This window comes from Papio anubis, chromosome 9, assembly GCF_008728515.1.
Source record: "Papio anubis isolate 15944 chromosome 9, Panubis1.0, whole genome shotgun sequence".
Classification (NCBI taxonomy): Eukaryota; Metazoa; Chordata; class Mammalia; order Primates; family Cercopithecidae; genus Papio; species Papio anubis.
The window spans coordinates 117,798,391-117,826,361 of record NC_044984.1 but is presented as its reverse complement, the minus strand read 5'-3'; the positions used below and the strand labels follow the sequence as shown (position 1 = coordinate 117,826,361).

The 27,971-nt window shown below is 51.8% G+C and overlaps 1 protein-coding gene across 4 annotated transcripts; it reads right to left on the bottom strand.

The window, feature by feature from the left end:
• Positions 1-14: 14 nt before the first annotated feature.
• KMT5A (lysine methyltransferase 5A) lies at positions 15-27,477 on the bottom strand. 4 transcript variants are annotated; one of them, XM_003907335.5, is made up of 8 exons: positions 27,045-27,477; positions 21,052-21,173; positions 19,812-19,968; positions 14,056-14,275; positions 12,889-12,976; positions 6,293-6,352; positions 4,845-5,035; positions 15-1,877 (listed from the first exon to the last, which is right to left on the bottom strand). In XM_003907335.5, the coding sequence occupies exons 1-8, from the start codon at positions 27,052-27,054 to the stop codon at positions 1,667-1,669; spliced, it is 1,059 nt and encodes a 352-aa protein (XP_003907384.1). In that variant the 5' UTR covers positions 27,055-27,477; the 3' UTR covers positions 15-1,666. The 4 variants fall into 4 exon arrangements, with proteins under 4 accessions (XP_003907384.1, XP_031506737.1, XP_017801791.1 ...); XM_031650877.1 differs by lacking the exon at positions 6,293-6,352; XM_017946302.3 differs by lacking the exon at positions 21,052-21,173.
• Between the last annotated feature and the right edge of the window lie 494 nt (positions 27,478-27,971).

The following is a 27,971-nucleotide window of genomic DNA, read 5'->3' as shown; positions in this document are numbered from 1 at the left end:
ACACACAGGTGGCCTTGCCTGGCAATAAATATTTTAATTTTTGTTTCATTTTTATGATGACAAATAATTTTCAAGTTTATTTCCTTGTTTAAATACAAAGCTAAACCACAAATAGGTATAATCGACACTGTGTCTCACATTTACACTCCTGTCGGATCCTCTTCCAATTTGCTGACCACTGACCAGGCTGGCGGGGGTGGGAGGGAAGACTTTCTTAGGTAGCACCGTCGTGAGGCCCGAGGTGGGGCTGGGGGGAATCAAAGACTAGGACGAGCTCTCATACCTGTCTCCATTCACATTTACCTGGGACCAAGGTGGGCAGGAGACACCAGGTCATGGCTCCTGAGCCCTGGCCCCCTGGACTGAAGGGACAGAGTGAGAATCAGTTCTGTGAAGGACGGGAGGAGACAGCCACCTACTCCTCCTGCCTTCACAGTTAAGGTGAAAACCTTAGCCCTATCTGTGATTCCTGGGGGCCGCCAGGCCCTGCATGCTCCCCTGCACACCTGGGTGCCTTTCTGAGGCTGGCAGCAGTGGCTGGGGTCGGGGTCCTGGGCTCCTAGGCTCACACCTCAGCTCACAGTTGCGTCCTTGCAGGAGGATGCCGGGTGTCTGACAAACACAAGGCCTCGACAGCAGGTCTGGAACCTTCAACCCCAGCAGGATGAGGGGAAATGGGGGTGGATGTTAGGTAAGTAATTTCTGGTCCCACTACAAAACTTTATTTTTGATTAGAGTACCATTCTCAATCTCTTCTACAAAAAGCAAAAAAAAGCAAAAGCAAAAGAAAAAAAAAAGCAGCCACTTCACTCACTTCAAGACCTATATACATGTAAGTTGTTTTCTGTGGTTTTTTTTTTTAATTTTTATTTTTTTAAATTTTTATTATTTTTTTTAAAATAAATTCAGTGTTCACATTTCTATAAAGAATTAACCCAGTTTCAGGAGACCCTGCCCCCGCAGGGCAGGTAAGCAACACTCTCCCTGCCCACATCTAGTTCGATTTCGCGCCCTGATGCTTCAAGGTGCCCAGAAAAGCGGCAGCTTGTGGAAGAGGAAATCGATGCCCGGCCCAGGCTCGGGGCCCAGGGCTCAGTAAGCTTTCGAGAAAGCAGAGGGGAAGACTAGTTTACTGCAAAACCTTTTTAAAAAATATTCATACACTTCAGTGAGCGCCTGTCGAGGCGTTAGGAGAACAAGAGCTTGGAAACATTCCGTCCAGGCCACTGGGAGGCAGCGTCTTCCTCACACCCCGTCCCTGGATGTCAGGGGTGCAGGGGGAAGGTCCCGGCTCTTCCACTGGAGAAAGGAGACTCACCTGGCTTCCTAGTTCATGTTTGACTCTTTCCTCTAAAACCTGTGCTGAGTCTTTGACTGCATGCACGGGAAGCACAAACGTTCGGCTTGTATGCAAAAAAAGTACAAAAACAACTAGAATATAAAAGTTTTGGTAATATAAGGCCATCTGTTCAAGTCCACCTTGGAAACCTGTAACAGATATTTAAATACTACAGTGAAAAGGCATCTTAATATACTTTTTAAAAACATCTGAAGTAATCCGCTAAGATTAAGTAAGTGTGTAAAAAAAAAAAATTCAATTCCCTTTGAGGGCACTTTGTCCTTTGCAGAAGGGAAGGTGGGGTGGGGAGGGTGTGGGGTCAGCCGGTTAATGCTTCAGCCACGGGTGAGCTTCAATGGAAGCCTTGCTGCGGTCCCCATAGTCATACAGGAGCTCCTCCCCAGCCGCGATGTCTCGGGAGGCGATGAGGATGAGGTGAGGTACGCCATCAATGTCGTGCAGTTTGGTTTGGCAGTTCCCACATTTGCTATGATTGATCAGTCTTCCTAGGCGATTTGTCTCTCTAGTTGCATCCACGCTGGAGGGGAGGGAGGGCCAGAGAGGATTAAATTGATAAAGAGGCTTTTTAACCCGGAGAGAGTCACACTTGTGCTCAGCTCTGGCGGGATGCTGATTTAAAGTCACGTGTTTTGGAAAGATTCAATTCATAAAGCTATTTTCTTTTTCCTTTTTAGAGGGGGTCTCGCCGTGTCACCCAGGCTGGAGAGCAGCAGTGCGATCACGGCTCACTGCAGCCTCCTCCACCTCCCAGGCTCAAGTCATCTTCCTACCTCAGCCTCCCCAGTATCTTTGACCACAGCTACATGCCACAACATCAGGCTAATTTTTAGTTGTTTTTGTAGAGACAAGGTCTCCCTACATTGCCCAGGCTGGTCTCCAACTCCTGGGCTCAAGTGATCTTCTGGCCTTGGCCTCCTGAGTTTTTGAGATTACAAGCATGAGCCACCAGGTCTGTTTTTTTTTTGAGAGGGAGTCTCGTCACTCTGTCGCCCAGGCTGGAGTGCAGTGGCATGATCTTGGCTCACTGCAACCTCCACCTCCCAGCTTCAAGAGATTCTCCTGTCTCATCCTCCCGAGTAGCTGGGACTATAGGTGCACACCAATATGCCCAGCTAATTTTTGTATTTTTAGCAGAAACACGGTTTCACCATGTTGGTCAGGCTGGTCTTGAACTCCTGACCTCAGGTAATCCGCCCACCTTGGCCTCCCAAAGTGGTGGGACAACAGGTGTGAGGCACCACACACGGCCAGAATTTTTTTAAATGTATTTTTTGAGACAGAGTCTCGCTCTGTCACCCAGGCTAGAGTGCAGTGGGGCGATCACGGCTCATTGTAACCTCAACCTCCTAGGCTCAAGTGATCATCGTACCTCAGCCTCCTGAGTTGCTAGGACTACAGGTGTTCACCACCAAAGCTGGCTAATTTTTAAAAATTTCTAAAATTTTTGTAGAGGCAGGATATATCCCTATGTTGCCCAAGTCTCAAACTCCTGGGTTCTATCAATCTTTCCTGCCTCAGCCTCCAAATGTATTGGGATTACAGGCATCAGCCACTGCACCTGGCCCAATTCACAAGGCTATTTTTTTTTTTTCCTGAGACAGAGTCTTGCTCTGTCACCTAAGGTGGAGTGCAGTGGCGTGATCTCAGCTCATCGCAACCTCTGCCTCCCGGATTAAGGCAATTCTCCTGCCTCAGCCTCCTGAGTCACTGGGATTAGAAGCGTGCGCCACCACGCCAGGCTGATTTTTTTGTATTTTTAGTAGAGACGGAGTTTCGCCATGTGGGTCTCAAACTCCTGACCTCATGATGCATCCACCTCAGCCACCCAAAGGGCTGGGATTACAGGCGTGAGCACCCACGCCTGGCCCACAAAGCTATTTTTGAGAGCCTGCACAGGACCTGGGTGAGGGGATGGGGTGGGACCCACAGGGCTCTTTATGGAGGCACAGGGGGAAATGGTAGAGTTTCCCAAAACAAATACATGGATTACAAAAATCAACCCCGCCAGGTGTGGTGGCTCGCGCCTGTAATCCCAGCACTTTGGGAGGCTGAGGCAGGTGGATTACCTGAGGTCTGGATTTCGAAACCAGCCTGGCCAGCATGGTGAAATCCTGTCTGTGCTAAAAATACAAAATTAGCTGGGCGTGGTGGTGCTTGCCTGTAATCCCAGTTATTTGGGAGGCTGAGGCAGGAGAATCGCTTGAACTGGGGAAGTGGAGGTTGCAGTGAGCGAAGATCGCGCCACTGCACTCCAGCCTGGATAACAAGAGTGAAACTCCATCTCAAAAAAAAAAAAAAAAAAAAATCAACTCCGCTGGTTATAGCCAGGAAAAAGCAATTAGTGATTTCCAGAGCCGCTCTGGCCAAATGCCCTGAAGGAGAGCCAGGTGAGCTGCTTAACAGGTTTTCATGTGACTAGTCCACTTCTCCCCTTTGTTGGATGAGATAACATCCAGGACAGCTCCAATTCCAAAGATTAAAAATGGGAAGCTGGGGGCCAGGCACGGTGGCTCATGCCTGTGATCCCAGCACTTTGGGAGACTAAGGCGGGTGGATCACAAGGTTGGGAGATCAAGACTATTCTGGCTAACACAGTGAAACTCTATCTCTACTAAAAATACAAAAAATTAGCCGGGCATGGTGGCATGTGTGTGTAGTCCCAGCTACTCAAGAGGCTGAGGCAGTGAGCCAATCACTGTGCCACTGCACTCCAGCCTGGGCGACAGAGTGAGACTCCGTCTCGAGGGAAGCAGGGTCCAGGCGCAGTGGCTCACACCTGTAATGCCAGCACTTTGGGAGGCTGAGGCGGGCGGACCATCTGAGGTCAGACCAGCCTGGCCAACATAACGAAACCCCGTCTCTACTAAAAAAAATACAAAAACTAGCTGGGCGTGGTGACACATACCTGTAATCCCAGCTCTGTGGGAGGCTGAGGCAGAAGAATCCCTTGAACCCAGGAGGAGGAGGTTGCAGTGAGCCAAGATTGTGCCACTGCACTCCAGCCTGGGCGACAGATTGAGACTCAAAAAAAAAAAAAAAAAAAAAAAAAAAGAGAAGCAGGGGATAGCTGCATTACAGCTTTGAAAAAAGGCAATAACAGGCCAGGCACAGTGGCTCACGCCTGTAATCCTAGCACTTTGGAAGACCAAGGCAGGTGGATCGTCTGAGGTCGTTCAAGACCAGCTTGGCCAATGTGGCAAAAGTCCATCTCTACTAAAAATGCAAAAAAAAAAAAAATTAGCCGGGCTACTCCAGAGGCTGAGGCAGGAGAATTCCTTGAGACCAACAGGAGGTTGCAGTGAGCTGAGATCACGCCACTGCACTCCAGGCTAGGCAACAGAGCAAGACTCTGTCTCAAAAAAAAAAGTCAACAAGAACAAAACCAGAAGACTGGCCACCAAACAGAATCAGGAGTTCCTGGCCCTTTGGCCTTTCCTCACTGCCCAGAGGATAGAAAAGCCACTCAAAGCAACAGTGGACTCACCAATAGGTTTTGCTCAGATACTGAAAATAGTACATGTAACAGCCCGTGGAAGGGTCCTGTGCGTACAGAGCCTCCCGTTTCTTGGCATCGGTGATCTCGATGAGGTCCCCGTGGTATTCCACCACAAAGTCACCTCGGGAGAACTGCTTGGTGGCAATCACACCCCTGCCTTTGCCATCGATGAGGTCAATCTGTCAGGAAGTGATAAGAGTGTGTGTTGGTTCATAATAGCAATGGATGCCACTGTCCACAGCAGGTCTCCAGGGAGCTGGGGGCTTACCCCAATCTTTAACAGCTGTACTGAGCTATGCTATAAAATTCACTTGCTTTACATGTACAGGTTGATGGGTTTTATGAAGTGTATACACCTGTGCAACCGTCACTACAGGCCAGCTCTAGAACATTTCCCTCACTCCACAAACGTGATTCCTTGGTGCTCATCTGCAAAGCAGTTATATCAGAGCTCGTGAGAGATCTGCTAGGTGGAGACTGCCCCATTTTGTAGATGAGGAAACTGAGGCTTAAAGAGGCACAGCCACGTGTCTGAGGCCACACAGCTAGGCAGTGACACAGCTCAAATCCACACACTTGGTTTCTCTGTCTAGGGGCTGTGCGCTATGCCTTCTTAGGCGAACAGCAGGTCCAGTGGTCTGGGTCTCTGCCTCGTTCCACAATTTCTCTCCTGTGTCTCCTCACTCTATTCTACATGGAGTTGGATGGGGTTGCTCTTAGGGGCCCAGGACTTAAGCTGGAATCTCCCCTAGGTGGTGGGTGGAAGTGGAAGCTTTCTAAGCCCTGAGCCCTAGTCTAGGCCCATCTGAGCCTCCCTGTAGAGAGTTCTCCTCTTGCCCAAACTCAGTATGTTTGAAATACAGTAAGAGAAAAGCACATTTCTTGGGCATTGTCATTATCTAGGAAAACAGAGTTTAAAAAATGTATTAGTTTCTCCTTTTAAAAGTTTTCCTGGGCATCAGCTACATATTGTATAATCCCATTTATATGAAGTATACAGAAGATCAATTCCACTGAGACAGAAAGCAGCTGAGTGGCTGTCAGGGGCTGGGCAGGGGACAGGCAGGGATGGTGGGCAGTGCTAAGTAATGGGTAAGGGTTTCCGTTTGGGAGGATGAAAAAATTCTGAAATTAGACAGGGATGATGGTTGCATTGCATTGTGAATGTACAAAAAGTCACCGAATTTTTTAACCACAATTTCTAAGAAAAGTTTCCCCTGGATAACATTTATATACAAAGTCCATTTATGTTTCCTTCATAAGACATTTCCTTAACAAGTTTTAGTATTTGGCTCTTTGACAATCTAAGAGAGTCTGCCTGGTCACCATGGCCATTAGAGGGTTAAAGCCACACAGTGGCCACTCTCAGCCACGGGACCAGGGAAGGTGAGCTCTTCCAGCTTCAGCTACGATGCAGCAAGCAAGCAGCCCCTTACCTTCATCCCTTCTTCCTTCCCACTCTCAATCAATTCATCTATTCTTTTCCTTTCTTCAGACTGGGTGGAGAGAAAGAAAAGCAGCATCAGTATCCTTTCCCAGGCCCGTCGTGGGTAGCTTCATGGTCTTGAGCCCTGACTGCCCCAGGCCATGCCCACAGGGCCACAGTCGGCCTCATTTGGCATCACTGGGGATGACGGGTCCCCACTGATGGCAAAGCTCCCAAGTATCCCTCCTTTTCTCATCACCCATCTGTTGTGGAAGATCTGTCACCGAGGTTCAACTGGATCAGAAGGGAAACAGTAAGGACCCAAGAACAGAATGGGGCTTGTAGATATGTTCTGTTGCCCATGCAGCATGTTAAAAAATGTCCAACTTGCCCACACCTGAAAATCAGGCCTCTGACTTCATAGAAAATCAGGTACAGTGAGCCAGGTGTGGTGGCTCACGCCTGTAATCTCAACACTTTGGGAGGCCAAGGCAGGTGGATCGTAAGGTCAGGAGTTCGAGACCAGCCTGGCAAATATGGTAAAACCCTATCTCTATTAAAGATATAAAAATTAGCCAGGTGTGGTGGCAGGAGCCTGTAGTCCCAGTTACTAGGGAGGCTGAGGCAAGAGAATCACTTGAACCTGGGAGGCAGAGGTTGCAGTGAGCTGAGATTGTGCCACTGCACTCCAGGCCAGGTGACAGAGCAAGACTCCGTCTCAAAAAAAAAAAAAAAGAAAAAAGAAAATCGGGTACAGCAGATCAGAGGCTGTGCCCTTTGGATGGGACACACGTGGTCCACATCCCTCTGGTCTGATGGCGCGTACTGCTATCAAAATGTTTAGGATCTCTGAGGTTCACCTGTATGGAGGCCACCACCATGGATGGGAAGAGGGCCTCCAATCCCGAGGGTCAACACAGCCCTGAACAGAAACAGGAAGGGGGCACCCCGGGATCCACCTCTCCTCTAAGGCCACCCCTCCTGCACCTACCTCCATCCCTATCCCTGGGTTCTACTGCTCTGCCATCGCACAGATACTATGGAGCAAAAGCGAACCAAATGAAGACAGACCAGAAGCTCCAAACCAGTGTGGCTCCCCCCAAACCAGCATGACTTGCTGGCACAGACTTTCACCAAACCAGATGGCACATGTCAGGAGCCTGACACCAACTGCTGAGCTCAACCCATTCCCCCTACACAGAGGCCCAAACCAGCTTGCAGCTTTTCCAGGCACTCAGTCCACACCTGCAACGTGCCAGGCCCTGCAGTCTGTGCTGGGAACAATTGTGAATGAGTAACCTCAAGGACAGTCCCAAATCCTGCCACCTCCTCTCCATCTCCATTCCCACTGCGGCCCTGCGGCCCAGCCACGGCCCCGCCCCCTCGCTAGTCACCAGGCTTCCACTCTGACCCCAGAGAACACTCAGTTCTCCACAGGGCAGCCAGAGGGGTCTTTTAAAATGTAAATGAGGCCAGGTGCATGGCTCTCTCCTATAATCCTAACATATCAGGAGGACCAGGAAGAAGGATCGCTTAAGGACAGGAGTTAGAGACCAGCCTAAGCAACAGATCCAGACCCTGTCCCTACAAAAAATAAATAAGCTGGATGTGGAGGCACACACCTTTGGTCCCAGCTACTCTAGAGGCTGAAGAAGGAGGATTGCTGGAGCCCAGGAGGCTGAGGCTGCAGTGAGCCATGATTGCGCCACTGCACTCCAGCCTGGGCAACAGAGTGAGACCCTGTCTTAAAAAAACAGAAAACGTGACCAGGATGGTGGCTCACGTCTGCTATCCCAGCACTTTGGGAAGCTGAGGTGGGCGGATCACTTGAGGTTAGGAGTTTGAGACCAGCCTGGCCAACGTGGCAAAATCCCGTCTCTACCAAAAACACAAAAATTAGTTGGGCATGGTGGTGCGTGCCTGTAATCCCAGCTACTCAGGAGGCTGAGGCAGGAGAATCGTTTGAACCCAGGAGGTGGAGTTTGCAGTAGGCCAAGATCGCACTACTGCACTCCAGCCTGGCAGACAGAGCAAGACTCCGTCTCAAAAAGAAAGAAACAAAGAAAAACCAAAAATCCTTCCCATAAACTTACTTAATAGTAACATACCTAACAAAACCTCACATATCAATATTAACCTTTCACATAAATGGACTAAATTTTCCACTTAAAACATATGGAAGATAATGGTCAAGAAGGTTAAAAAAAAAAAAAAAGATACACGTCTGTAATCCCAGCACTTTGAGAGGCTGAGCAGGCGGATCACGAAGTCAGGAGATCGAGACCATCCTGACTAACACGGTGAAACCCCGTTTCTACTAAAAATACAAAAAATTGGCCAGGCGTGGTGGCGGAAGCCTGGAGTCCCAGCTCTCCTCCTGTGGCCACGCCATTCTCCTGCCTCAGCCTCCCGAGTAGCTGGGACCACAGGCGCCCACCACCATGCCCAGCTAATTTTTTGTATTTTTAGTAGAAATGGGGTTTCACCGTGTTAGCCAGGATGGTCTCCATCTCCTGACCTCATGATCCGCCCGCCTCAGCCTCCCAAAGTGCTGGGATTACAGGTGTGAGCCCCCATGCCTGGCCTTTTAAATTATCTTTTAAGATGGGGTCTCACGGCTGGGCTCAGTGGCTCACGCCTATAATCCCAGCACTTTGGGAGGCTGAGGTGGGTGGATCACAAGGTCAGGCGTTTGAGACCAGCCTGGCCAACATAGTGAAACACCATCTCTACTGAAAATACAAAAAATTAGCTGGGCATGGTGGTGCGCACCTGTAATCTCAGGTACTTGGGAGACTGAGGCAGGAGAATCATCTGAACCTGGGAGGTGGAGGTTGCAGTGAGCCGAGATCGCGCCATTGCACTCCAGGCCAGGTGACAATGTGAAACTCTGTCTCAAAAACAAACCAACCAACCAACCAAAAAAGATGGGGTCCGGCCGGGCGCGGTGGCTCAAGCCTGTAATCCCAGCACTTTGGGAGGCCGAGACGGGCGGATCACGAGGTCAGAAGTTCGAGACCATCCTGGCTAACACGGTGAAACCCCATCTCTACTAAAAAATACAAAAAACTAGCCGGGCGAGGTGGTGGGCGCCTGTAGTCCCAGCTACTCGGGAGGCTGAGGCAGGAGAATGGCGTAAAAACTCAGGAGGCGGAGCTTGCAATGAGCTGAGAGATCCGGCCACGGCACTCCAGCCTGGGCGACACAGCGAGACTCCGTCTCAAAAAAAAAAAAAAAAAAGATGGGGTCTCACGATGTTGCCCAGGTTGGTGCTGAACTCCTGCTTTCAAGTAATCCTCCCACCTCAGCCTCCCAAGTAGCTGGTGTCTTTTTTGTTGTTAATTACTCCCCATTTGAAAATAAGCCCCATGAGTCCCAGGGGCTGGTCTAGTTTACTGTGGAATCTCCTGGTCTAGAACAGTGCACACAGCAGGCCCTCAAAGCAACACCACCGCCATCACACACCCCACCGCCTTGCTGCGTGACCCATTCATTACAACCGTGCAGCAAGGGCTGAGCAGTACCGGGCCCATGGAAACGGGAGTGATCAGAGAAAGACCGCAGTAGTGGAATGGGGGTTTTTCTGCTGGGACCGAACACGGCAGGTAAGAGATGCGCAGAGGGAAGCTGGGACCAGGCCAGATGCCCCAGCACAAAGCCAGGGAGGCTGAGTCTCCCAAAGGCCTGGAGTTTAGGGCCTGCAAACAACCAGCCCTGGGCTTCCTAAAGGGAATTCTGGCAGGAGCCCACAGATGGGCCTAGAGGCAGATGGAGTGGGAGCAATACAAGGTCGGAACTAGGGCTAGTGAGAAGCACCTGTGACAAGGAAGGAGGGGACCTTTCCGAGCGGAATCAGCAGGCTGCTTGCACATCTGGCCCTGGGGTCAAGCTGGGCATGAGGAAGCCCAGGCATTGCCAAGAGGCATGGTCCCTGCCCTGCTACTGGCTGCCACCCCACCCGCAGCCAGGCTGGCCAGCCAAGGGGCCCCAGCAGTGAAGCATTCGGTGGGTAGGGCATCTCTCCAAGGCCCACCTTGTGTCCAAACCCAGCAGCCCTGATCCCACCCGGTTGCCCAGGACCCATGCCCTGGCGCTAGGCCCGCCCTGGCTGCTGTCTTCAGCCTCAGTGGAAGTATACAAGAGGCTCTGAACTGCAGTTTCGCCCCAGACCATCTGGCCAACAACAGGCTCTATTATGCCCCACCCTCCTGGACTCACAGCCTGGGCCCAACATGGCATTCAGGTCAGGACTGACCCCACCCTTCAGATGAGCCCCAGCTATCCCGTTCTTGAGTTTTATCTGTGCAGTCAGAAAATACTCCACCCTAACCAGCTCCAGCCACGTCATCCCGGCCAGCTACGGCCTCCCTGCCCTGGCCAGCAACAGCTTGCATGGCTGCACTCAGCAGAGCCAACACAAACAGTCGGGGGCAGAGCACGGCTCCTGGTCCAGGAACAGGGCAAGCTTTCTTGTGTTTGCAGACCGTGCTTTAGGGAAGCAAGTGCGTCCTTTCCTTCTGCTCATCTGCTGCAAGATTTAGCAGACCTGCATCCTGTCCCATTGCAGCCTTCACTCTGCCCAGCACAAACTCTTGCTTCTTATTAAAAAGGCCAACTCAGCTCCCCCCACCCTAAAGTCCACAGCAGCCCTTGATGGGCGCTCAGTAGAGGCCCTCTGTGTGGGCACGCCACAGCTCCAACCCTGGCTGGGAGGTGTCTGGGATTCTGTGGCCTGGCACCACCTCACCCTTTGCAGTGTTGTCCTTTTTTTTTTTTTTTAAAGACGGAACCTCGCTCAGCCACCCAGGCTGGAGTGCAGTGGCGTGATCTTGGCTCACTGCAACCACCGTCTTCAGGGTTCAAGTGATTCTCCTGTCTCAGCCTCCCAAGTAGCTGGGATTACAGGCACCTGCCATCACGCCAGGCTAATTTTTGTATTTTAGTAGAGACAGGGTTTCACCATGTTGGCCAGGCTGGTCTCGAACTCCTGACTTCAGGTGATCCGCCCACCTGGGCCTCCCGAAGTGCTAGGGTTACAGGCATGAGCCACCACGCCTGGCCCAGTGCTGTCTTTAAGAGAGACTTAGCAGGCCAGGCGTCGTGGCTCACGTCTGTGATCCCAGCACTTTGGGAGGCTCAGGTGGGCAGATCACCCTACGTCGGGAGTTCGAGACCAGCCTGACCAACATGGACAAATCCGGTCTCTACTAAAAGAAAAAAAATACAAAATTAGCCAGGTGTGGCGGCAAACACCTGTAGTCCCAGCTACTCAGGAGGCTGAGACAGGAGAATCGCTTGAACCCAACAGGTGGAGGCTGTGGTGAGTCGAGATCATGCCACTGCACTCCAGCCTGGGCAACAAGAGCAAAACACCATCTCAAAAAAAAAAAAGTGACCTAGCACAGTCTCCCACTGCCGCAAATGTTTTAAACAGCTCATTCTCGGCTGAAAGACATTGCCTTTTTCAGGCAATAAAACCAAAGCTGCTCTCTGTGGGGAAGAAAATTGACTTTTTTTTTTTTTAATGAAGCTTCATCAATTAAAAGAAAAAGAGAAAGAATACTAGACCACTGTGTATCTGAACATTTAACATCAAGAACACTGAAGGAGTCTGCATGAGGGTTGAAATGCTGAAACTGCCAAAGCTGGGGTCCCCACCTCTGTGTAGGATGCAATCTTGAGTGCCTCTCCCAACCTGGTGGTCACTGTGGGGGTGAGGGAGAGCGGAGGGGCAGCCCCAGGTGTCCCTGAGGGGGAAGAGCAGAGGGACCTGACACGCCCTGGGTTTCCTTCACAGAAAAGCAATAACCACACCTCACTGCAGCAAATATTGACTGCCTGCTGCATAGCTCAGCCCTCTGCAAAAAAGCAGCAGAGGCCCGCACAGGCCAGCCGCCTGCCAGCCGGTGCTGCTCACTGGTCTGCAGGTTCCTACCATGGCAGTAGCATGGGAAAGACCAGACAGGAGTGACAACGCTGAGGAAACAGTGGTGGCGATAGTAACAGTTAGCTGGCACTTACTGAGTGTCAAGCATGGTTCTAAAGGTTCCTCTTGCACCCGCACATTTACTGAATGCTCACCACAGTCCTAGCAGGTACTACATTATTGTATCATTTTACAGACTGGAGAGCCAAGGCATGGACAGGGTAAGTGACTGGCCCGAGGCTACGCAACCAGCAAGTGGCTCCAAGCCACTGCTCTTTACCATCCTGGGCCACAACATGGAAACTTCCAGCAAACAGATAAGAAAAGCCTCTGAAAAAACAGGCAGGCTTTCCCACAGTCCCAGGCTCCCAATGGCTCTGCCAACAAGTCCTGGAAAATCCACCTTCACAGTTGCGCCAGGCTTTCCCTGCCACATGCCACAAGTCACAAGGTTCCTTCACACAAGTATCTTAACCAAGCCCTGCAGTGATCCTATCAGAAAGGCAGGACAAGCTTTGTGAGGATCCCCGATAGATCCAGGAGAAAACCAAGTCCAGAGGGGCCAAGAGACTTGCCTCAAGCTGACGAAAACAAAGCTCAGGACACACACACACACACCAAGCACTGCCCGGTGGGCCACCCTGCCCCTCCACGAACTGGAATTTAAAGCACGCAACTACCTGCAGCTCGGCTTTGCTCTTCCTGGAGCTCCTTCGGACAGGGTAGAAATCCGTAAGTTTGCGGTTCTGTTGCGTTTTTCCTTGAGCTCTGGGTAAGGGGAAGAGGAGAAAATAAATATCAGGACTGAAAACCTAGAGGCACACAGCTCCTTAGGAGAAGGCACACACCAAAGAGGCACACAGCTCCTTGGAGATGATGTCACTTAAACACCTTTGTCCACTGGAGCCTGTGGGTCACTCAGTTCACCTGCCCATGAGGGCCTCAGAGGAGTTTCAAAGACAGGCTGCTGGCTGGGCGCAGTGGCTCACGCCTGTAAGCCCAACACTCTGGGAGGCTGAGGCGGGAGGATCACTTGAGCCCAGGAGTTCGAGACCAACCCAGGCAACACAGCAAAACCCCATCTCTGAAAAAAGGAAAGAAATTAGCCAGGCATAGTGGTGCACACCTATGGTCCCAATTGCTCGGGAGGCTGAAGTAGGAGGATCACTTAGTCCCAAGAGATTGAGGCTGCAGTGAGTTAACTGCACTCCAGCCTAGGTGATAGAATGAGACCCCATCTCAAAAAACACAAGTCAGGTGTGGTGGCTCACACCTGTAATCCCAGCACTTTGGGAGGCTGAGGCAGGCAAATCACGAGGTCAGGAGTTTGAGACCAGCCTGACCAACATGGTGAAACCCCGTCTCCAATAAAAATACAAAAATAAGCAGGGCATGGTGGCACACACCTGTAATCCCAGCTACTCAGGAGGCTGAGGCAGGAGAATTGCTTGAACACAGGAGGTGGAGTTTGCAGTGAGCCGAGATTACACTACTGCACTCCAACCTGGGCAACAGAGACTCTGTCTCAAAAACAAAACAAAACAACAACAAAAAAACACCAACCACCAAAAAAACAAACAAAAAAATAAATTTAAAAAAGAAGGGCTGCTTATGCTGGGGTGGGTGAGGAGGGGAGGAAGGAGAGGCTCTTGAACTCTGGACCCATGCCAGATCCAGAAACTGACAAACAGTGGCATCCCTGCTGACGACTCGGGGCATCTGAGTCTTTGACGTAAGAGAGGCTGAGAGGTGGCCACTGTACCCCCACGGGCACCTGAGCAGGCTTCCCTGGGGTCAGAGGAACCAAACTGCTCCACGTTAGGAAGAGGACTGAAGGGGACACTTACTTTTTTCGGGGGGCCTGTTTGCCCTTGATGGGCTTTTTCAGGGCTTGCTTGGTGATGGCTGCATTGGTGGAATCACAAGATGAGGGTGGAGTTTTTGGAGGTTCTGCTGCTTCAGATTTTTGGTTTGGAAAAGGTGCCAGGGGACCTCTCCTGGCGTCTTTGATCTTCTGTTCCTCGGACTTCATGGCGCTCCGTACTGCATTCCCAGCATTTCTTTTCTCTGCAGGCGGAGGTGGAGGAAAGACAGGGGTTTACTCTGTACTCTGTCTCTCAATTTCTAGACCACCAGCTGCATTCTAAGACAGGCTTTGAGAAGAGAGGATCCTGGGTTTGTCAGGCAGGAGTGCCCTTGGCCTGCTAAGCCCCGTGTCCGCTATGGGCTATGATGGGAGGAGTGCCTAGCTCCAGCTCAATTTTTTGACCAAGACACTGGACAGAGGTTTTAGACTTCTGTGTCTTGACGTGGGAGATAGAAAGCCTGTGAGGCAGAGGCACCAGAGACAGAGATGCTGGCAAGGGCGCTCGATCAATAACTTTCAGGAATCAGGCTGCAGACTCAGATCAAAAGCTCCATTCCTGAAGGCTGGGACAGCATTAAGGGACAGGAGTAAGGTGACAAAGCAGAAACTCTTCCCCAAGAGCTGCCTGGCACCCTTCATTTCAGACTCTAAAGAAAAAGAAGGCCCCCTTCTAGTGGGGTTGAAGCCCCAGGTTCACAGCAGTTCTCAGCATGGTGCCCCAGCAGACTGGCCTGGGTATCGGGAGACACACGGCAATGATCTGTCACTTAAAACACTTGTGGAGTGCCAGTGTTGGAAAACTGCTTACATTTTTAAAACATGTTTTCCTTTTAAAAAACTAAGTAAATAGGCTCGACACAGTGGCTCATGCCTGTAATCCCAGCACTTTGGGAGGCCAAGGTGGGTGGATCACCTGAGGTCGGGAGTTCGAGACCAGCCTGGCCAACATGGTAAAACCCCATCTCCACTAAAAATATAAAAATTAGCCAGGCGTACTGGCAGGGACTTGTAATCCCAGCTACTCAGGAGGCTGAGGCAGGAGAACTGCTTGAACCTGGGAGGCGGATGTTGCAGTGAGCCAAGCGTATTGCACTCCAGCCTGGGCGACAGAGTGAGAGTCTGTCTCAAAAAAAAAAAAAAAGGCCGGGCGCGGTGGCTCACGCCTGTAATCCCAGCACTTTGGGAGGCCGAGGCGGGCGGATCACAAGGTCAGGAGATCGAGACCATGGTGAAACTCCGTCTCTACTAAAAATAGAAAAAAATTAGCCGGGCGCAGCGGCGGGCGCCTGTAGTCCCAGCTACTCGGGAGGCTGAGGCAGGAGAATGACGTGAACCCGGGAGGCGGAGCTTGCAGTGAGCCGAGATTGCGCCACTGCACTCCAGCCTGGGCGACAGAGCAAGACTCCGTCTCAAAAAAAAAAAAAAAAAAAAAAAAAAAGGAAAAAAAAAATTAAGTAAATAGTGCACTGCTCACAGATGTAAAATGGTGCAGCCGCTTTAGAAACAGTTTGGCATCTTCCCAAAAAGTTAAACATAGAGTTACCATATGACCCAGCAATTTCACTCCTAGGCATCTATTCCAGAGAATTAAAAACATATGCCCCCAAAAAAATCTATGCAGGAATATAACAGCTTATTTGGCATAGCCAAAAAGTGAAAACAACCCAAATGTCCATCAACAGATGAATAAACAAAATGTGGCCTATCCATACAAAGGAATATTATCCAGCCATAAAAAGGAATGAAGGGCTGGGCAGGGTGGCTCCCCGGAGGTCAGGAGTTCGAGACCAGCCTGGCCAACATGGTAAGACCCCCATCTCTACTAAAAATATAAAAATATGAGCCAGGCGTGGTGGTGCGCACCTATAATCCCAGCTACTTGGGAGGCTGAGGCAGGAGAATCACTTGAATCTGGGAGGCGGAGGTTGCAGTGAGCCAAGACTGCACCACTACCCTCTAGCCTGGGCGACAGAGACAGACTCCTTCTCAAAAATAAAAAAAAGAAGGCCGGGCGCGGTGGCTCACGCCTGTAATCCCAGCACTTTGGGAGGCCGAGGCGGGCGGATCACAAGGTCAGGAGATCGAGACCATGGTGAAACCCCGTCTCTACTAAAAATAGAAAAAAATTAGCCGGGCGCAGCGGCGGGCGCCTGTAGTCCCAGCTACTCAGGAGGCTGAGGCAGGAGAATGGCAGGAACCCGGGAGGCGGAGCTTGCAGTGAGCCGAGATCGCGCCACTGCACTCCAGCCAGGGGGACAGAGCAAGACTCCGTCTCAAAAAAAAATAAAAATAAAAATAAAAAAAATAAATAAAAATAAATTAAACAAAGGATTGAAGCACTGATACTTATTACACCATGGATAGACCTTGAAAATATGATGCTCAGTGAAAGAAGCCAGACACAAAAGGCCACACATTTTGTGATTCCATCCATATGAAATGTCCAGAACAGGCAAATCCATAGAGACAGAAAGTACTTTAATGGTTGCCTTGGACTAGAAGGATAGGGGAATCGAAGGTGACGCCTAATGGGTACCTTTCTGGGGTGATGGAAACGTTCTGGAAGTAGACCGTGGTAATGGTTCCACAACTCTGTGAATATACTAAAAACCACCAACTCATATGCTTTAAAACGAACATTATGATATATTAACTATATCTAGATTAACAAAACAGAAAAATAAATAAATACACTAGGCCGGGTGCAGTGACTCCCGCCTGTAATCCCAGCACTTTGGGAGGCCAACACGGGTAGGCCACCTGAGGTCAGGAGTTCAAGACCAGCCTGGCTGACATGGTGAAACCCCATCTCTACTAAAAATAGAAAAAATTAGCCGAGCGTGGTGGCGGATGCCTGTAATCTCAGCTACTTGGGAGGCTGAGGCAGGATAATTGCTGGAATCCGGGACATGGAGGTTTGCAGTGAGCCAAGATCGCACCACTGCACTCCAGACTGTGCAACAGAGCGAGACTCTGTCTCAAACAAACAAACAAACAAACAAACCCATTAAAACCATCCAGATCGGCCGGGCGCGGTGTCTCAAGCCTGTAATCCCAGCACTTTGGGAGGCCGAGACGGGCGGATCGCGAGGTCAGGAGATCGAGACCATCCTGGCTAACACGGTGAAATCCCGTCTCTACTAAAAAATACAAAAAACTAGCCGGGCGAGGTGGCGGGCGCCTGTAGTCCCAGTTACTCGGGAGGCTGAGGCAGGAGAATGGCGTAAACCCGGGAGGTGGAGCTTGCAGTGAGCTGAGATCCGGCCACTGCGCTCCAGCCTGGACGACAGAGCGAGACTCCGTCTCAAAAAAAAAAAAAAAAAAAACCATCCAGATCTTTCTTCCTCCTCTACATGCCTTCCTGGGTGAAATCAGAGAGAATTAAAGCCAGGACATCAGGCCCAGGAGTGTGTGGTGCCCGTGAACATCATCTGTCACTCAGTCTGTATCACAGCAGAATCATGGACAAGAAGAGCCTGGACCTTGGGGTCTCCAGAGTCCAGCTTACCTAAATTCTTTATGTTTTTAAATTAGAGATGGGGTTTCTCTCTGTTGCCCAGGCTGGAGTGCAGTGGCATGATCATAGCTCACTGTAGCTTTAAACTCCTGGGCTCTAGGAATTCTTGTGCCTTAGCCTCCCAAGCAGCTGGGACTATAGATGCATGCCACCATGCCAGGCAAATTTTTTTTATTTTCATTTTTGTAGAGACGAGGCCTCACTATGTTGCCCAGGCTGGTCTCAAATTCCTGGGCTCAAGTGATCCTCCTGCCTTGGCCTACCGAAGTGCTGGAATTACAAGCCTGAGCCACCATGCCCAGACTCTGACCCAAGATTCTAATCATGGCCATTTAGTAAAACTATGAGCCAAATACACTAGCTTGTATACCAGGCCACCATTTGGTACAAGGTATAGACTGCCATATATATATATATATATATATATTTTTTTTTTTTTTTTTGAGACGGAGTCTTGCTCCATTGCCCAGGCTGGAGTGCAGTGGCACGATCTCGGCTCACTGCAAGCTCTGCCTCCCGGGTTCACGCCATTCTCCTGCCTCAGCCTCCCAAGTAGCTGGGACTACAGGCGCCTGCCACCACGCCCGGCTAATTTTTTGTATTTTTAGTAGAGACGGGGTTTCACCGTGTTAGCCAGGATGGTCTCGATCTCCTGACCTCGTGATCTGCCCGCCTCGGCCTCCCAAAGTGCTGGGATTACAGGCATGAGCCACCGCGCCCAGCCAAGACTGCCCTATTTTAAAGGACTAGAGTCTGGGCAAGTACCATTTATAGATAGTGCCTCTCCCCAATCCTATGGGCAAGAATTCTAAGTGCCGCAGGTCCAGGGATGAGCTGGCAGTCCGGGGGTGAAGAGCTGGCACACGGAGCCCATCACAAAGCCCTTTGGCATCCATGCTGCAACCACCCTTCAAAACAGTCCTGTGTGAGGTCAGACTCCTCTCTCCCCATTTACAGATGAGAGAACGGAGGCTCAGAAGAGAGCAGCAACCTATCTAAGCCTCCTTCTTTCGGGTGGCAAACTTAAGGTTGGAACCCAAGTCATTTGAAGATCAAATAAAACAATATTGCCCTGTGTACCAGGGGAAATCAAGCCCAGGGTGAGCTCCTGTCCCCAGTTCAGGGCTTGCCCAGCCCTGGTTCTCAGATCCGGCCCCAGAGGTCATGCCAAATCATCATTTATGACACTTTCTGTTAGCGAACACAAGGCTTCCTTGTATGGAGCTGCTGGCAGCCAGAGGCTTTGCTTCTTTCAGACAAGTTTTAATTAGAAGAGAGCATGGTGAATTGGGGAAAGCTGACACTCCCCACTGCAGCTTTGAAAGGGAATATTTGGATTAGAGCAAGATGTCTAAGAGGTTTCAGTTTGTTTTGCAAGGCCAGACAGTCTTCATTAACCCTGCATTTTCTTGTTCAACATTTTAACTCCAAATCTCATTGCATAAAATACTGCTTCAGAGACTAACACGTAACGCTTGAGTGGCAAGAAACTTTAGAAATGGGGTCAAGACAGCTAGGCACGGAGGCTCATGCCTGTAATCCCAGCATTTTGGGAGGCCAAGGCGGGTGGATCAACTGAGGTCAGGAATTCAAGACCAGTCTGGCCAACATGGTGAAATCCCATCTCTACCAAAAATACAAAAATTAGGTGGGCATGGTGGTGGCCGCTTGTAATCCCAGCTACTCAGGAGGCTGAGGCAGGAGAATCGCTTGAGTCCAGGAGGTGGAGGTTGCAGTGAGCTGAGATTGTGCCACTGCACTCCAGCCTGGGGGACAAGAGCAGAAATCCATCTCAAAAAAAGAAAAAGAAATGGGGTCAAGGCTAACTCATAAAAGGGAAGGAAGTCAGTTCCCTGCATGAACACATCAGTTAGGTCTGCAATCGCCTGGTCTATACAACCTGAATTCATGACTTCTGCACTTTCAGCGCTTGTGAGCCTCTCTAATTGTGGGTCAGGTATGTTATTTTTGCAACTAGGCAAGACAGTCAAGCTTGAAGGACACGCTAACTCTTGTGAAAGCAGGGAGAACCTGTCAGACCAACAGGGCACACACCCTGAGACAAGCCACTCTTTTAGCAACAAGACAGAACATGGCTCAAACCTCCCAAACCTGAGACTGAAACGGCTGGATAAATATATATGTGCATTCTTGCAGAAGAGAGAGGCTTCCGCAACCCGACCAGCTGGGATCAGAACGAGGCCATTTCAAAAGCTTACCTTCTCGTTTCCTGTAGATTCCAGCTAATGGTTTCCCCTGGCATTTGACTTCGTGATGTGTAACTGAGTTCTCTTCCTGAAGGGGGAAACGCATTCCAGAGCATTTGTTCGGGCTCATGTAGGAATAGATCTTTGACTGCCCGGTAAACACATTCTCCTAAAAAGACAAAAGCATATTCTGAAAGAGGCTTGAAGAAGAAGATCCTAGAGCATTCGCGAGGAGGAGGAATACAAAAGATGAAAATCAGACAACACCGTTTTTCAAAAACTGGGCTATCAAGGGATGCCAGCCCCCGTTGTCTCAGGAGAGCACTGGCAGGTTTAGAATCCCAGGTCCAGTGAAACGTTTCCTGAACGCGCTGGTCTCTAATTCACTAAGGGGACAGCTGGCCAGCAGGAGAGCCGGCTGCAACCAACGTCTATATAGGAAGAAGACAGCCTACCCGCAACAGGGAGGTCAAAAGTACCCGGGCATGTGAAGAGCTAGGCTATCTTTAGGAGTTCATTCCCCTGGCAGGAGCCGCAGGGACTCAGCACAGAAACAGGCCCCGGGGAACCTGATTAACCACTTGGTGCTGAGGGCGGCTGGAGGGCCTGTCAGTACAGCCAGAGCCCCATGCGTGCCCGAGCCTGACCCCTCTCAAATCACTGCAGCCCCGCAGCCTCCCAGGGCGGCGACGGAAGGACTTCTCTCAGGGCGACTGGGGAAGCTGGGAAGAGCAGGAGCCACAACCAGCGCATTCAGGGCGGCCACTCTGTCGCAAGCCGCACCTGGGAGTAAGAGAGAGGACGGGGCGGTGGGGCGGTTCAGGTCACTGCGGGCGTCTCTGGGCGTGGGGCCGGCCCCTCCTCTGAGTAAGCAGACGGAGGAGGGCGTCCCCAGAAGCAAAGCGGGGCCCTGGCCGCCTCGGGGACCATTCAACACCGAGGCGGCGAGACCCGTGACCTCTCCGAGGGGCCCGGGCAGGCCGCGCACAGCCTGGAACGGCGGCCACCTCCGGGGAAGTAGGGTCTCGGGCTGCGGAGACGCCATGAAGGCGCAGTCAAACTTTTCCGAGGTCAAACACCGCCAGGCTCATGGCGGAGCCCTGTGGGCGCCACTCCCAGCCAGGCGGCAGCAAAGGAAGCGGCCCGGCCGGGCGCCCCTGGGCGGCGCGGGCAGGGACCCGGGATCGCCCATGTGCTCGCGGCCCCGGCCCGGCGGGCGCGCCGCAGGGGTGCGGGGAGGGTGCCTGCTTACCCCGTCGGTGCGGGGCCTCCCCGGGCCCCTCCGCTCCACCATCTCCGGGCCCGGGGCCGTCGCTGCCACCGCCGCCGCCGCCGCCGCCGCCTCCACCGCGCGGGGCTTGGACATCTTCCTGCCTGGAGAGGGGACCCGGGCGGGGGAGGGGCGCCAGGGCGCTGGCGGGCGGCGGGCCGCCCGGGCCGGGCGCCGCGACGGCGCCTCCTGCCGCAGCCATATTTCGAGGCCCTCGGCGTTGCTGAGTTGCCGGAGGCTGCAACGGAGCCTGCGTCGCCCGCCTGCTCGGGCCTGCCGGGTTCGCGCGCCGCCCGCCCCCAGCGCGGTCGGCCCGACACACCGCCTGCAGCCCGGCTAGGTTCCATGGCGTGGCGCGGCCCCGCGCCCTCGCTGCCCGGCTTTCACCACTGGCTGCCGCTGCTGCTGCTGTTGCTGCTGCTGCCACTGATAAAGCGCTTCGCGGCGTCTCTGGGAAGGGTCGGCGGCGCCCCACGGCGCCCCTTCCCGCGCCGTGAGGCGGGTTCGGCACTCCGCACTGCGGCAGCCTGGCGGCCTGGGGTGAGGGTATCGCAGGAAGGAGGCGTAGGTGGCGCGTTCTCGCAGTCCCGTCTGCTTCGCTCGCAGCTGCTCTACCGTCAGGCGCCTGGCCTTGGGAGGGGTTGGTAGGGTGGTGCCAGGCCGCTCCGGAGGGCGGGCGGGCGGGCGGGCTCGGCGAATCCCGGCTCGGGCGCGCCCCCTCGCGCGCAGCCTCAGCCACTCGCGGAGGAAGGGATGGGAAACACTGTCATGACAGCCCAGGCTCCCGCCCGCCCGCCCGCCAGCCCGCCCGGCTCCTTTTTCCGCTGGCTCCGCGGATATTTTGGGAGCCCGGTCTGTGCCAGGCGAAATCAGCAGCGGTGAACGCGCCAAGCCAGGCCCTCGGGTGTGCCCGGCGCTGTGCCCACCGAGAGTTTCACAGGCATTGAATCCTCCCCGCACGCCCACGGGGGCAGGTCCTGTCGGCATCCCAGCTTACAATGGTGACACCGTGACTCAAGGGAAGTGCTGGGGTTTGTCCCAGGCCACAAAACTAGGAAGTGATGGGGCCAGGTGTCAAACCCAGAAGGGCTGTACTTGACCGGTAGGAAGCCCTGGGGAGACATAGCCAGGGGTTATAATGATCGGTTTCCTGGGCGAGTCTTTTGCCGCTATCTCATTGAAACCTCACAGCAGCCCTGCAAAGGTAGACACCATTATTATCTCATTTCAACAGATGGAGAAAGTGAGGAGCTTGGCCAAATTCTCAGAACTAGATGGGTTTCCAGCCCCGGCCAACTGACCCCAAGGCCTGCCCTCCCAGCCACTACCCTTCCTGGTTACAGAGGAGGAAATGGAAGTTGGGAGGAGCAAATGGTCTTACAGAAGGGTTTAACAAGTCACCTTGTTCTCCTATCCCGCCGTGAGAAAAAGCCCCATAGGCAGATGAGGTTCCTGTCACTCTGGTGGCTGTTTCAGCATAGCTCACTGCCCTGCACCATTATGCTGTGGCCATTAAGGATTGAGGGCCCATAGCCAGATTCACTGCATTTGTGCAAAGTCATAGATGCAAACAAGACACTTCAAGGCATCCAGCTTCTGCAGCCTGGGCCATGGCCTGGGAGTCAGGGGCTGGACTTATTTCCCTGCATCTGCCCAGAGGTGTTTTGTGACCATTGCCAAGTCACTTCCCCAGTCTGGGCCTCAGTGTCCTCATGGGTAAAAACCAAGAACCTTGAATTCCATAATCCACCGGAGCACCTTCCAACATCCACAGATATACAAATGGCTGTTTGTAGCCATCCCCCCACCTGGCCTCCCTCGCCTCCCATTAGAACAGATAAGACTGAGTAGGATTAGGTGGTGACAGGTCACTGCTCAGACAATTTGGGATTCCTCCCAAATCAGCTCATGCTTTAGCATCCTTCAAGGCAGGGTCCCCCAGCCCAACCACTAACTCCAGTGGGCTAGGTACTCTGCCCATGCCCTCTGCAGAGCCTACTACAGTTGAATATCCAAAAGATTACCCAGAGGGTGAAAGAGAATTCGAAAGTGACACTCTCATAACCAGGTTGAGCCATTTGAAAGTGTTTTCCACTTCTGCAAGGCAGAGAAGTTTTGCAGCTTAATTACCATGAGAATCATGGTTTTGGAGCAGGAAGCACCCACATAGATCATCTTGTCCATTTCACATACTAGTATACCGAGCTGCACCCCACACCCCACTCATGGTCGTAGCTTTCTCTGCATTTGAGCCCCCAATTGCAGGGGACACATTACAAGTCTAGCACCTATTCCTCTCAATTCTGCAGCTCCAGTACCTAGAAGATGTAAACACAGATCATTCAATGTAAGTTTCAAAACAGTCCTTTCTCTGCAAGTTTATACATATATAACAAATATACTGGCTGGGCGTGGTGGTTCACACCTGTAATCCCAGCACTTTGGGAGGCCAAGGTGGGCAAATCACCTGAGGTCGGGAGTTTGAGACCAGCCTGGCCAACATGGCGAAACCCCATTTCTACTAAAAATACAAAAATTAGCTTGGCATGGTTGTGCATGCCTGTAATCCCAGCTACTTGGGAGGCTCAGGCAGGAGAATCACTTGAACCCGGGAGGCAGAGGTTGCAGTGAGCCAAGATCATGTTACTGCACTCTATCCTGGGTGACAGAGTGAGATTCTGTCTCCCAAAAAAAAAAAAAAGTCTATTTTTGGAGACCCCCCCCAACCAGGTGCTAAGGGATAATGAACTGGAGATGGCAAAATGAGGAGGTCTACCAACTAAGAGACCATTCAACAATGGCAGTAGAAATAGCGAAAGGTAGGTGGACTGACCCCTGAGACTAATATATTGGAATTGTAAATATTTGCATGATTATAAAACTTCAAAATGAGTGAGGCATTGGCTGGCATCTGAACAGTTTGTTTTTGTGGCCCAGCAGGGCTCTCAAAGTGAATTGCAAGTTCAAAGCCCAATTTTCTAGAAGAAAAAGACTGTTCATTTGAAGTGCTATAAATGATTTGGTATTTACAATCTAAATATTGGCCAGGCATGGTGGCTTATGCCTGTAATCCCAGCACTTTGGGAGGCCAAGGCTGGCGTATAACCTGAGGTCGGGAATTCAAGACCAGCCTGGCCAACATGGCGAAACCCCGTCTCTACTAAAAATACAAAAATTAGCTGGGTGTGGTGACAGGTGCCTGTAATCCCAGCTACTTGGGATGCTGAGGCACAAGAATCACTTGAACACAGGAGAGGGAGGGTGCAGTGAGTTGAAATCACTCCACTGCACTCCAGCCTGGGCAACAGAGTAAGCCTCTGTCTCAAGAAAAAAAATAATAATCTAGATCTAAATATCCAATTTAGGGCAGGGCGCGGTGGCTCAAGCCTGTAATCCCAGCACTTTGGGAGGCCGAGACGGGCGGATCACGAGGTCAGGAGATCGAGACCATCCTGGCTGACACGGTGAAACCCCGTCTCTACTAAAAAAATACAAAAAACTAGCCGGGCGAGGTGGCGGGCGCCTGTAGTCTCAGCTACTTGGGAGGCTGAGGCCGGAGAATGGCGTGAACCCGGGAGGCGGAGCTTGCAGTGAGCTGAGATCCGGCCACTGCACTCCAGCCTGGGCTACAGAGCGAGACTCCGTCTCAAAAAAAAAAAAAAAAAAAAAAAATATCCAATTTAATAGCTTGCAAGGGCAATAAAGCCTAAGAAACAGGCAACTAATTTTGGGGTCAAGTGAGACAGTGAGAATCAATAACTAATAATTACATAGGTGATTTGTAAGCTGACCATGGGAGGAGCTGACAAACATTATCTTCGCTTTGGGTAAGTAAGGGAGGTTGTGTGGCACAAGTAAAGACCCAGCCAAGCTAGAGTCTGGACAGCAAGTTTGGACTTCAGGCTTCCTCCTCTAAAAAATGAGAATAACAATTTGTAAAGATGAATTGAGTTAATAAAGTGCCTGGCCTTCAGTGGTAATTATTATTATTATTTGTTGTTGTTGTTGTTTGTTTTTTTGAGATGGAGTCTCGCTCTGTTGCCCAGGCTGGAGTACAGTGACGCGATCTCGGCTCACTGCAAGCTCCGCCTCCCCAGTTCAAGCAATTCTCCCTGCCTCAGCCTCTCAAGTAGCTGGGATTACAGACATGCGCTGCCATGCCCGGCTAATTTTGTATTTTTAGTAGAGACGGGGTTTCTCCATGTTGGTCAGGCTGGTCTCGAACTCCCGACCTCAGGTGATCCGACTGCCTCCGCCTCCCAAAGTGTTTGGATTACAGGTGTGAGCCACCGTGCCCGGCCATAATTATTATTTAGTCATATTTTAAGTATTTCAATGATAGATGGTTAGTTTTCTTCATAGATTCATTAATGCACTACTTTTAAAACAAGTACTTAAATGATTGTACTGTGATGAGAAAAATGAACCCAGGAAGCATAGTTTTATTAAAATTTGTCAGATAAATTAGTCAGATAATGTTAAATATACTTTTAGATGCTTAACACTTTTCTAAGGAAAAATATTAGTCTTAATTTTCTCCATGAGTTGGGTGATGAAGCTCTAAAACCTGAAGTTTACTATGCCTCATTTTTTCATCAGGCTCTGGGGAAGTCTTAATCCAAAAGACCCTCTAGGGATGCTGGGAGAATAAATGATGCAACTGACTTCAGGGCCTGAAAACAAAGGGACCCAATATATATTTGTTGAATGAATCATTATTTTATTCATTGTTATTGCTATAGGGAGCATACTGCACTAAAGCAAATTCCTACTAACACTTGATGCCTTGGAATTTTTAGAAAAATATAATACCCCAACTGATTTTTTTTTTTTTTTTTTTTTTGAGACGGAGTCTCACTCTGTCGCCCAGGCTGGAGTACAGTGGCTGGATCTCAGCTCACTGCAAGCTCCGCCTCCCGGGTTTACGTCATTCTCCTGCCTCAGCCTCCCGAGTAGCTGGGACTACAGGCGCCCGCCACCTCGCCCGGCTAGTTTTTTGTATTTTTTTAGTAGAGACGGGGTTTCGCTGTGTTAGCCAGGATGGTCTCGATCTCCTGGCCTCGTGATCCGCCCGTCTCGGCCTCCCAAAGTGCTGGGATTACAGGCTTGAGCCACCGCGCCAGGCCACCCCAACTGATTTTTTTAAAAAACTAATTCTACTCTCAACTTTCACGCTCAAGTTTTTGGCCCTTTAGCGTGAAGGAGACGCAGTGGCTGGAAATGACCAAGCGGTTGGAGAGCTCTTTGCCGCATACCTGGGAGGCACTGGCCTGACAGCCAACTAAGTATGCAAAGGATTTCAGGCAGGACATCGCCTCCCAGGGCTGTACCAGCCCACCCAAGCCATCTACCGAGGGGCGAAGTCCTGACCAGATGCGGGGCGAACGACCGCGCCAGCGAGGTGCCATGAACCCGTTTCACCCCAAAGTGGGCCAGCAGGGCCCGGCCCTCGCTCCGGCGGCGCAGAGCTGACTCAGGACGTGGGGAAGGAGGAAAGGCGCCTGCCGCGGTGTCCACCCTGACGCACACCCCAACATGCAGGTTATCGATCTGCGCCTTCGCCTCGGGATCACCTCCTTTCCCAAAAAGAGAGAGCCCCAAAGTGGGCGAAGCCTCACTCCCGCCCCCGCCCCACTTCTATCAATAACACCTATTCCCTGGAGCTGCCCTGCGCTTTAGTTTCCAAAGAGCTGTGACATATGGATCTGCTGCCGTGGAGAGGCAGGCCCGCAGATGCTCACTTCATAGAGGGGAAACAGAAGCACGGCAGTGGGAGGGGTTTCTGGGGGTATCTGGAGCCTCAGGGGGGCCGGCGGATTCCGAAGCAGCACCCCTACACCCCCCACGCGGGTCCCCAAGCTCGCCCCGAGCCACCCGAGGAGGACGCCTCCCCGCAGACGCTGCCGCCACCCCGGCCACCCCTCCAGCACGACCCCCGACCCAGCTGCCCCGGCGCTGGCCACTTGGGCAAATACCTCTAGCCATGACCCCACTCTGTCACCGCCTGGGATCTCCCGGGAAACCCAGCTTTCGAAAAAAGTTGCAACAACTGCAGCCAACTGCTCCGCAGGGCTCCAGCTGTTCGCCCCGATTGGCGCCGCCGCCCGCCTCTCCGCAGGTTGCCCGTCGTGATAGGCGAACTCGGAAGGAGGCCACGCCCTTCTCCCGCCTCTTAGGCGGCGGGGCGGGTCCAGCCGTCGCACTAACTACAAACGCTTTCCCGACAGGTCCCGGGGGAGGAGGTGGGGGGGGGGGGGTTTAAATTTGACCGTCGACCGACGTTGATTGGCTGCGATGGAAGACACCCGAGCTGCCATTGGGACGCCCTAGACTACTCCCCCTCCCGTTGATGAAGCTCCGCCTCTGGAGCGTGAGTCGCCCGTCAGGAGCCCCGGGCTCAGAGCCGACCGGATGCGGGACTTCCGGTTCTCCGCGGGCTTGACCGGAACCCGACCTTTGACCCCTGATACCTCCTAATGAGCTGGGAAACCTGAGTCTCCCAGCAGTTTAGCAACTCCAGCACACCGACCCCTCTGGCAGTTTGATCCTTTCATTCTCAGGTTTGAAAGGTTTAGGCCGAGCGAGGTGGTTCACGCCTGTAATCCCAGCACTTTTGGAGGCTGAGGCGGGAGGATCACCTGAGGTCCGTAGTTCGAGACCGGCCTGGCCAACATGGAGAAACCCAGTCTCTACTAAAAATACAAAATTAGCCTGGCGTGGTGGCGCATGCATGTAATCCCAGCTACTCAGGAGGCTGAGGCAAGAGAATAACTTGAACCCAGGAGGCAGAGGTTACGGTGAGCCGAGAGGTGAGCCGAGACCACAACATTGCACTCTAGCCTGGGCAACAAGAGCGAAACACTGTCTCAAAAAAAAAAAAAAAAAAAAAAAAGGTTTATTGA